General features: G+C 30.3%; 1 protein-coding gene across 1 annotated transcript; it reads left to right on the top strand.

Moving 5' to 3' along the window:
- Nucleotides 1–3482: 3482 nt before the first annotated feature.
- LOC114363218 (dynein regulatory complex protein 11) lies at nucleotides 3483–10592 on the top strand. Its single transcript, XM_028318881.1, has 11 exons — nucleotides 3483–3794; nucleotides 4082–4305; nucleotides 4643–4856; nucleotides 5137–5362; nucleotides 5602–5791; nucleotides 5894–6107; nucleotides 6246–6549; nucleotides 6714–6989; nucleotides 7295–7519; nucleotides 7851–7978; nucleotides 10446–10592. Exons 1-11 carry the CDS (start codon nucleotides 3483–3485, stop codon nucleotides 10557–10559), a joined length of 2427 nt encoding a protein of 808 aa, XP_028174682.1. The 3' UTR covers nucleotides 10560–10592.
- The last annotated feature ends 1292 nt before the right edge of the window (nucleotides 10593–11884 follow it).

Below are 11884 nucleotides of genomic sequence, written 5' to 3'. Positions count from 1 at the left end.
AATAAACCTGGTATTAAAACTTACATTGTGGCGGCACAAGGCTTAAAGACCTTGTAATATTTAAGATATATTAATTTTATTTTTGGCTTCATGTTAATAGATATTGTGTTTTTTTTCTTTGAATATTAATAATAATGCATTTATTGACATACACCTGAAGGCGTTCGTGAATAACTTGTTTAGTATAAAAATTATAGCTATATTCAAAATACAAGGCTTATGCACCCTGTGCCGCACTGAAGTAGGGAAGTCTGGTGGGTATTCTAGGGATGTGAAATACAAATATCGATAGTTTAAATTAAGTTTTAATAAAAATTTAAAAAGTAACAAACAAAGATGTTTTAATAATTTAGTCTAAATATTTTACAAATATGGCATACGTGCATAAATACTTAAATAAGCTATATTTAAAGAAAACATATTTAATAACATTTAGTTACAACTTCAAATGTTTGTCATGAAAAACATTACATAAATTAGCAATAAATCGTGTAGCAAATTAAATTATAATCAATTTGCAGTTTTGATTTTGATTGTTTCTCTTGACGCCATGTCGACATGTGCGTTTCTTACGAATGCGAGGCAACACTGGCTGCACGAAGCTAGCGTGGGGTGCGGTACCAGGTGCGCAGGGTACAAGGTGCTTCGACCTGGTTTCGCATTGTGAAGACATTTTATTACTTCCGTGCGGTACCAGGTCTAAAAACCTGGTATTAAGGTAGGTACATCATTACATTCTATTTTAAGAATACATCATAGATATACAGTGTGAGTCACGTTAAAGTGTACATATGAAAATAGATGAAACTAGACCTATTTTTATCGACAAAAAAGAGATAAAAAATTTTTTGAGATTTTTTTTTAATTTGTTATAGAATGTTTTTTCTTCCAATTACTTATTGTAAAGAAAACGTAATAACTTTTAAACTAAGCGGTATATCCTGATAAAATAAAAACAGTAATAATGCTAAATAACAGGCGACACTAAAACAATACATAAAATACACAAAAAAGGCCAAAAAATAATAAAAAATGATACTTTTTGAAAAAAATCTGCTTTTAAATTCGCGTTTTTTTTGTTATTTGATAAATTTCTCCAAAAAATGCCCCTATAACCGGCGGTTTTTATTACTTTGTATTATTCTCTATCGTATTACCTTCGTAAATCCAAAAATCACATGTCTCTATCCCTATCACAACGTTTGCAATGATCGTTTGAACTAAGCCTCTCCGGGCGCGCCATTCAAAGCTTCGTTAACAACGAAACTGAAAATGGCTCTAGATTTGTAATTTTGATAAAGACTAGTTAGATTTCAAATAAAAACAAAAGATTTCGAAGTAAGATAAGCATTTTAGTTAAAATTAAAATTGTCTCTACCTGTAGCGGGGAATAATGTTGTGGCAGACCGTTATTCAAACGATCATAGCAAATGTTGTGATAGGGATAGAGACATGCGATTTTTGGTTTTACAAAGATAATACGATAGAGAATAATACAAAGTAATAAAAACCACCTGTTATAGGGGCATTTTTTGAAGAAATTTATCAAATAACCAAAAAAACACGAATTTAAAAGCAGATTTTTTTCAAAAAGTATCATTTTTTATTATTTGTTGGCATTTTTTGTGTATTTTATGTATTTTTTTAGTATTTCCTGTTATTTAGCATTATTACTGTTTTTATTTTATCAGGATATACCGCTTGGTTTAAAAGTTATTACGTTTTCTTTACAATAAGTAATTGGAAGAAAAAAAAATCTATAAAAAATTTAAAAAAAATCTCAAAAATTTTTTGACCTCTTTTTTGTCGATAAAAATAGGTCTAGTTTCATCTATTTTCATATGTACACTTTAACGTGACTCACACTGTATATTCATCACTTTCCTACACCGGACCCAATTGAAGTTATGCCTTTCGCACGACAAGGAAGACTATAATTTTCTTAGCCGCACGGTAAGCGAGACGTACACAAGGTCTATAGACCTGGTTTCGCACTCAACGTGTTAAGTAAAGCAGCAAATCGAACGCACAGCGTTGAATAGAGCTCTGTGATTGGTCACTGTGAGACCTCATAGTTAACCACTTAAATCTGTCTTATAAACGCTTTTAGCACAAGCGTACAGTAAAAACTTTAGATTTATAATGCGTTATAATTCTATCATAAAAGCTCAACAAAACTAGAATCTATTTAGTAATTAACAATCAATAAATTCGTGAACATGAACTTAATGTTGAGTACTTATAAAAGAACCAAAGTGACTGACATAGCCCGCAGAATCGCTAAAATGAAGTGGCAGTGGGCGGGGCACATAGCTCGTAGAGCTGATGGCCGATGGGGCAAGAAAGTTCTTGAGTGGCGACCACGAACCGGAAGACGTGGCGTGGGCAGGCTTCCCACTAGGTGGACCGACGATCTGGTGAAGATCGCGTGAGGTGCCTGAATGGACCGGTCTTTGTGGAAATCCTTGGGGGAGAGACCTTTGTCCAGCAGTGGACGCCTTTCAGCTGAAACCACGAACGAACGAAAACATTAAAAAATATACTTCTTCAATATGTCAGTATTTTTTCACTTCCAAAATAATTGATCAAAATCATAGGACTCATATCTTCTCCAATACGAGTATAATATCATGGACAATGAAACTTTTGTACGTTTTTCAACTCGATTATGTGCGGTGAAATAAAAAGCTGATAACGTTAAAATATAGCCGAATGTTGCCGTATTGGTATTTAATTTAACAATGGTGTACAATACCCGTTAATCCGACTGTGACGGAGGTGATAGCAACCCTGTACCATGAGAAGGAAACGTGGGAGAGCGATATGAATTAATATTGAATTATCTTGGTACGGGGTATGAAAAATGATACTAAACTGTTAATGTGTAGACGCTTGGAATTATTAATTTAATTCAATTATTAACTCTTTGAAATCTGATTTGATATTATTTTTACTAATAAATAACATTCGTATCGAATATTTTGTGATTTTAAGAGAGTCCCCATTGTAATACCTATTCTGACAAATCGCGTCGTAGTTACTGGAAAAATATACACCGATACTAAAAACTTAACACAATTTTTAGTGATGGGATAGTTTGTTGATGTAAATATATTGTATTTACAGTTATACATTTATGTGTACACAATAACGTTTGTCGAACGCAGTGATGCGTGAACGGGCATTACAAACATTGCACGAAAACTATGGCAACAGTTTGTGTAGTCGATATTTGTATCAAAATCTAAACAAACAGTACGTACGGGACTCTATAAAGTGTTAGACTAAACTGTTTGTTCCTTTGCTAAAAATGGATCAATTACGATATACAGTAACCGCTTAGTGACGTCACAAAGTCATGCATACAGTGTTATAAATTATGTTACAGTACGTGTAAGTTAAGTTTAAGAACTTTCAAATAAAAACATTGTGTAAAGTGTGAGTTAAAAAAATAAAAGTGTAGCAAACCAAAAGCCACCAAAATGTCAAACAAAACCTACAACGATTTGATGACCGAGACGTCAGAGCTTCTGGGAGAAGCTACGCAAGCAGATGAAGCAGTCTTCGAAGGAGGAGCAGCGGAAAGGGTAGCGCTGCAGCCGCTGCTTTCCGAACTGCGCATCAGATACACAGTGCTGTTAGGGAAGTTAGATGCAGTATACGACCAGCTCTTGCAGCCACAAAAGCGCTTGATTGTCAGGCGACTGCTGGAAGCGTGCTTGGGGAGGCTGATTGAAATAAAACACGATCTGGTTGAGATTCAGATGTCAGATTTTACGTATGATGATGATGAGGTAAGCAATCATTTTAGTAGGGGATCCTTTAAATAGAGAATAAAGTAAACCTTAGTATTCTTGCTCTCAGAAAGAAATTGTAGGGCAGTCTTGACAAACCTATCATTCTACTGTAACTTCGTAAAAATAAATATTACTGAGGTTGCAGTAATAATACATTTTTTTTTGCTAAATCGCATCTATTTGAACTATATTGGTACTCCTACTCGTATTTAGGTGCCACGGCTGTCGTCTGTACGATAGCAATCTTTAGCTGACTTCTAAATACTGCTCTTACTTATTTTTAGACCCTCAACAAGCTCCAAGTAACACCATTCGAAGCTGAACCATGCATCCCTCAATACTTCATCAGGGAAAGAGAAGAAGAATACCAAAGCCGAAGGCAGTTCATCATTGATACCCTGAAGAAGCTGGGCCACGAGCCTCCCAGACCAGAACCCCTGGTGCTGACTGAACAGCAAGCTGTGCTGATCATACAAAGTCATGAAAGAGCTCGACAAGGAAGATTAAGGTAAGTAATTATTTCAAGTTAAATTATCAATAACTGTTACCAAAGAATAAGTAATGACTGTTTTTTTTTTCACGACAACAACAAATAGCTAATTTCCCATGTATAGGTAGTTATACAAATTCGTCATGTAGTATTGTAAAAAAAAATAGTAAATCAACTGTCACAGATAGTGCACCACTCGCTCTTTCAAGTTAAAAGGATAGATTTCATCCATTGTAACTGTATCACCAAAACCATTCAAAACGATTTACCTACCACGATGCAAATAAAGCACCCTCATATAAATCACACATAATATTGTTATTACAACAAAATGAGTAAAAATGGCTTATTTTAGAGGACAATTTATGAAAGAAATCCGTCTCCTGAAAGAAAAAGGACGAGATCAGAAAGGGGAAATGTCAGCATCAGCAGCAACAGCCATTCAAAGAGTGTGGCGTGGATTCCTAGCGAGGAGGGAGACCAAGAAACGAAAGAAAGAAGAACAACTCCTGATTGGAATGGAGTTGCCTCCTTATTATGAGTCGCAGAAAGTTAAAAAAGCTGAAGAGGTAAACTTTAGCCCACTGGCTATCCGAGATCAAGTTATTTAAATGACGCTTTAATTCTGGAATTGCTTCACAGAGCAAAGTAATTTCATACATAAAACTCGCTGTGGCGTAGTGGTTTCCTAATCAAAACTATCACATACGTTATTTTGTCTGTTAATACACACCAAATAGTGTTTAATGTAGTTTTTGGGGTATTATCCTAGACTACGTACTTAATTATTATTGAGAACTGAGCCTATGTAATTTAAATTATCATTAATTCTATGTGATTTTTATAAAGGTTAAAGAATATCGTCGTAAACTTCAAAAAGAACGGGCAGAAGAATATACCAAAGCTTTAGATACGATAGAAGATTCACTTCGAGCTCAGCACGCAGCCAGACTCAATGAACAGATTGGAGATGAGCTGAGAAGATGGATTTCTGAATACTATGAGAGGACTGACAGACTGCCTGAGATACCATCTGAAGAAAGTGGGGGGAGCCGAGCTATGTATAGCAGACAAGGTAAATTCAAAATAGTTAAGCATTACGTACCTGGCATTTACCTACAAACTAAGTACAGTTCGTGACACCGAATGTGGCCAAAAAGTTGAGAATCCAACCTTCCTCCAATTGTAATAAACACTTGTTGCGAAGTTTTTGGTTACTTTGGGTGTCACGAACGACGCTAACTATACATAAAATAATGATCTCTATTGACAAAAACCAAAACAGATTTATATAGTTTCAAATTACAGGTACAGGCATGGAGAGTGAACTCAGCAAATCCTCTCCTGTTTCTTCTGGAGGATCTAAAAGGAGTAAAGATAGCAAAGATAAAAAGAGTAGTAAAAATGGCGACGCTAAACCTCAAAAAGATGAAGGAGAAGACTTGATCACTTACAAATGCACCCCATCGTCTTTCTTACAAGACATTGTTAATGCTAATGAAGAGTAAGTTAAACACAATTTATACGTAACATCTGGTTACCTCAGTTTTAAGAATTATTGACAAAAATACAAGTAACATCAAGCTATAAGTAATTTCTGTTCTAGGTTTGAAGATATTTGGAAATTCAAAGAAGACGTAGACAACACCCACGAAAGATACTATAAAGACATGATTGAAAGAGAAAAAATGGTTAAAATTGAACAAGAAATACGAAACGTAGTAGATGAGATGATGAGAAATGAACTGGAATTGTTGCAAGCTGCATATGATAAGGATAAGGCCATCAAAGGGAAGAAGTCTAAAAAACCCCAAAAAAAGGTAAAAAAAATATTATTTGTTTGTATTCTCAAATTTATACAGCCAGGGCAAGTCCTCCTTATGGTAGATGGCTTCGATCGATTCATGACTTAGATTTTCTCAATGTAGTGTTTGACTTAATTTATGTGACTTGTCAAGGTTCGGAGAGGAGGCAAAAAAAACAAGAAGAAGAAGGAAAAAGATCTCACACCTGATAGAACAACCGAATCCCTTTTCGAAGAATTAGTATCTAATGGCATCATCAAACCATACCCAATGGTGAAAATCGACGATTATATCGGAGAAAAATCGTATCTTGGTGATGAAATGAGAAAAAAATGCGAAGACCCGACTCCGTGTTTGGGTGATATCAGACAACTTATCAAAGAATATTGCATTTTGCCACTCGGTTCAGAACATGTCAGGACTAACGCACCTTTGATTAGATCAGTCCTTATTTCAGGTAAGAAAATCATTTTCAAATGGTCGTGGTTTCAGCCATAGGTAGGTCGCCCACTTGACTGCTGAAGATAGGCCTCCCCCAATGATTTCCATAATTGGTAGCGGCCTGCATCCAGTGCCTTTTGATGATGATGATGATGAATATTACATTTCCTACTGTTCTAGGTCCATCAGGTAGTGGCAAAAAGATGCTAGTCCACGCAATTTGCAGTGAAGCTGGAGCAATGCTCTTCGACCTGACACCAGCAAACATAGTCGGCAAATACCCAGGCAAGACTGGCTTGATCATGCTGATACATTTAGTGATGAAAGTATCCCGTCTTCTCCAGCCATCTGTTATTTGGATGGATGAAGCTGATAAGCCATTTGTTAAGAAAATACCGAAGACTGATAAGACTGATCCGAAAAGACTGAAAAAGGATTTGGTGAAGATAATAAAAGGTAAAGAATTAAAGTCCAACTCCTTAGTAGCTTACTCGTACATAATAAGAACGCATTCGTTTGATAAACTCGGCCACAGGCCTCGGTTAATAAGTACCTAATGAAGAACCAGCGGATGCTTGATTCATTTCGGATTAACAAATAAAGGTATTTTGTTAATCTGATGCGTTGAATAAAAATCCGAAATGCATCAAGAACCAGTGAAACTAAAATTTAATCGTGGTTGCAATGCTTTTTAGTGCTTTTTGCGTCCATGATTTTTCAAATCATGGCAAGCAAAAGTTTTATTTCGTCTAACATTCTAGGTATTTACCCAGAAGACCGCGTCCTCTTCGTGGGGACCTCAAAGACTCCATGGGATGCCGAGCAGAAGCTCCTCTTCCAATGCTACAATAAGGTGATCCAGATACCCAGAGCTGACTACGGCAGCATATCCTTGATGTGGAGGATGCGACTCCATAAAGCTGGTGCCTTGTCTCCGAGACTCGATCTGAGCTGTTTGTCGAGGGTGTCTGATTCATATACTCTTGGTGAGTGAACTATGAATTTAATAAATTTTCTAAGCCACGATAGCCGAAAGGTGAAGGGGTCAGATAGCTGACTCAACATACGAGGAACGTGGGTTCAAACACGGTTGCTGCTCGCTCGACTATTGTGGTGAGCCCACTTGTAACACAAGCATGTTTATTTCACTTAGTACGAAAAGGGCTAACGGGACTAATATTTTCAGACTTCGTGGTACACCTGCTTCTCTAACTCGTTCGCAATTGACTGATTAGTTTGTTGATACTTACATCTTAGTTCAGCACAACCTATCTAGCAATACAAAGAAGTATTTTAAAACGTTGTTTCTTCACTTAGGAACATTACAAGCAGCTTTGAATGCAGTGCTGACCACCAAAAGAAGACTGCAACTGCGGGTACGCGCATTGACTGCCCAAGAGATCGCCGTTCAGCTTAGTGCTATGGAACCAGTATACGCTGAACAGGTGAGTTACTTAATACAGCCCTAAGGGCTATATTTCACCGGGACACCATGGCGGCGCAACCAGTCGCCGCTACCAACAAAATGTATACCTGGTGTCCATTGTTGGCTGTTTGTCGGCCGTTTGGTGTAGTGGTTCAGAACGGACTACTATGCCGAGAGGTCCCGGGTTCGATTCCCGGCCGGGCAGAAATTGAAATGATGAATTTTAATTTCTGTGACGGGTCTGGGTGTGACTATGTATAATATTTATGTATTTTAAAAAAAAACGTATATAAGTAGTATATCCGTTAAGCTAGCACCCATAACACAAGCATTAAGTTGCTTACTTTGGGGCTAGCTGGCGCTGTGTGAAATTGTCCAAAGATTTATTTATTTATTTATTTATTTATTTATTTATTTATTTATTTATTTATTTATTTATTTATTTATTTATTTATTTATTTATTTATTTATTTATTTATTTATTTATTTATTTATTTATTTATTTATTTATTTATTTATTTATTTATTTATTTATTTATTTATTTATTTATTTATTTATTTATTTATTTATTTATTTATTTATTTATTTATTTATTTATTTATTTATTTATTTATTTATTTATTTATTTATTTATTTATTTATTTATTTATTTATTTATTTATTTATTTATTTATTTATTTATTTATTTATTTATTTATTTATTTATTTATTTATTTATTTATTTATTTATTTATTTATTTATTTATTTATTTATTTATTTATTTATTTATTTATTTATTTATTTATTTATTTATTTATTTATTTATTTATTTATTTATTTATTTATTTATTTATTTATTTATTTATTTATTTATTTATTTATTTATTTATTTATTTATTTATTTATTTATTTATTTATTTATTTATTTATTTATTTATTTATTTATTTATTTATTTATTTATTTATTTATTTATTTATTTATTTATTTATTTATTTATTTATTTATTTATTTATTTATTTATTTATTTATTTATTTATTTATTTATTTATTTATTTATTTATTTATTTATTTATTTATTTATTTATTTATTTATTTATTTATTTATTTATTTATTTATTTATTTATTTATTTATTTATTTATTTATTTATTTATTTATTTATTTATTTATTTATTTATTTATTTATTTATTTATTTATTTATTTATTTATTTATTTATTTATTTATTTATTTATTTATTTATTTATTTATTTATTTATTTATTTATTTATTTATTTATTTATTTATTTATTTATTTATTTATTTATTTATTTATTTATTTATTTATTTATTTATTTATTTATTTATTTATTTATTTATTTATTTATTTATTTATTTATTTATTTATTTATTTATTTATTTATTTATTTATTTATTTATTTATTTATTTATTTATTTATTTATTTATTTATTTATTTATTTATTTATTTATTTATTTATTTATTTATTTATTTATTTATTTATTTATTTATTTATTTATTTATTTATTTATTTATTTATTTATTTATTTATTTATTTATTTATTTATTTATTTATTTATTTATTTATTTATTTATTTATTTATTTATTTATTTATTTATTTATTTATTTATTTATTTATTTATTTATTTATTTATTTATTTATTTATTTATTTATTTATTTATTTATTTATTTATTTATTTATTTATTTATTTATTTATTTATTTATTTATTTATTTATTTATTTATTTATTTATTTATTTATTTATTTATTTATTTATTTATTTATTTATTTATTTATTTATTTATTTATTTATTTATTTATTTATTTATTTATTTATTTATTTATTTATTTATTTATTTATTTATTTATTTATTTATTTATTTATTTATTTATTTATTTATTTATTTATTTATTTATTTATTTATTTATTTATTTATTTATTTATTTATTTATTTATTTATTTATTTATTTATTTATTTATTTATTTATTTATTTATTTATTTATTTATTTATTTATTTATTTATTTATTTATTTATTTATTTATTTATTTATTTATTTATTTATTTATTTATTTATTTATTTATTTATTTATTTATTTATTTATTTATTTATTTATTTATTTATTTATTTATTTATTTATTTATTTATTTATTTATTTATTTATTTATTTATTTATTTATTTATTTATTTATTTGGTTGCGCTGCCATCGTGTCCCGGTGAAATATAGCCCTAATTGTGAGTTTGGACACTACACTTTAGTTCAAACTGGCTGAAAACAAAGCAATAGTTCACTACTTATTATGTTCTTTCGTTCACTCAAATGACGTCCACTGCTAGACAAAGGCCTCACAAAGATTTTCACAATAACCGGCCCTGCGCTGCACCTGGATACGGATCCAGGTGCTTCACCATATTGTGGGAGCCCTGGCCACACTCTGCACTAGTTATTTACTAAAAGAAAGCTCCAAAACCTTTTTTATGAAAAATGCTCCTATATTTTAGGATGCCGCAGCAGAAATATGGTGGTACAAGACACCAATGGAGAAGAAGCGACAGAAGATATTGCAGAAAATACAAGAAATGGCGATGGAAGCTGAAGAAAATGCCGCCAAGTAGATTGACGCATTGTTTTTTAATTATTTTGATACAATATAAGAGTAAGATGAATTTGTTAGTCAAAATAAATGATATTCTTTAGTATAAATGTGCCAAAAAGGCATTCAATATATTAAGAGATTGTAATTTGCTGAAATGACGATGAATTTTTTGAGTTTTGTTCTTTCGTTGCTGGTTGGTAAGACAGAATTAACTTTAAGTTGTATGTATTTTTAAATATTTTCATCATTTACATAAAATTATTATGTAAAAATACCTACATAATAATTTTGTGTGTTACCAGTGATAACTTTGGCTCGGAAACGTGGCCTCTCACTATAGGCCTTATACAGAAGCTCAAAGTTGCACAGCGTGCTATGGAGAGGGCTATGCTTGGTGTTTCTTTGCGAGATCGAATCAGAAATGAGGAGATCCGTAAACGAACCAAAGTCGCTGATGTAATGTGGGGACCGGGAGTTGTCAATGAAAGTAGTTTATACTGTGCGATGCGAGTATATTGTGTGTGTCAGTTTACGCAGCAACGTCAAATATATAGCCTTAATTTATGTTAGTGTGAGGGTGGCGCATACACATACTACACCTCCCCCCTTTTTAAAAGAAAAAAAATGGTTTACAATATTTTTTCAAACATTACATTTAGTTACAAAAGTTTAAAACAAAACATCAAAATACATTAAAATCCGAAAAAAAAAATCTAATTTCAAATTATCTTAATTTTCATTAAAAACCATAATTTTGTAAAAAGTAATTGAACATGAAAAGGTCTAAAAGTTTACAGACCACAAAATATTTTTTTTAACACTCATATTTTTAGAGAAAAAGAAATACATAAATGAGTTGACTAATTTAGAAAATTCCACATAAACTGATATTTGAATAGGATGATTTTTGGACTATCAAACATAAACATCTACACAGACAGAAAAACAGATTTTTAAAGATGTTACAGTATTAATTAAATATTTAGATGTTGTAAAAGAATTTCATTACTTCCAAATTAACAAAACAGTCAATATTTAAATTTAAAGTAAATATTAGAAATACACAAACTATGTGAAAATAATTTACATCACTTTTTAAATTCTCATTAAAATTTTACTTTACATAGTTTTACAGTTTACAGTTTTCTACAAAATTTTCTTTAAAAATAATTGTTTCAAATATCAACACAATAATTACACATCGCAAAGTTTTCTTACTTACGATCTACAGAATATAAAATATTATTACTGAAAGTATTACATAATTATAGTAGTTGGGTCAAATTAATTATAATGTTAATAATTGATAATAAAATTATTTACTGTTTAATTTATAAAACACAC

The sequence above is a fragment of the Ostrinia furnacalis genome, unplaced genomic scaffold (genome assembly GCF_004193835.3).
Source record: "Ostrinia furnacalis isolate ACB-3 unplaced genomic scaffold, ASM419383v2 OfSCF7027, whole genome shotgun sequence".
Classification (NCBI taxonomy): domain Eukaryota; kingdom Metazoa; phylum Arthropoda; class Insecta; order Lepidoptera; family Crambidae; genus Ostrinia; species Ostrinia furnacalis.
This window is presented reverse-complemented; position numbering and strand designations above follow the sequence as displayed.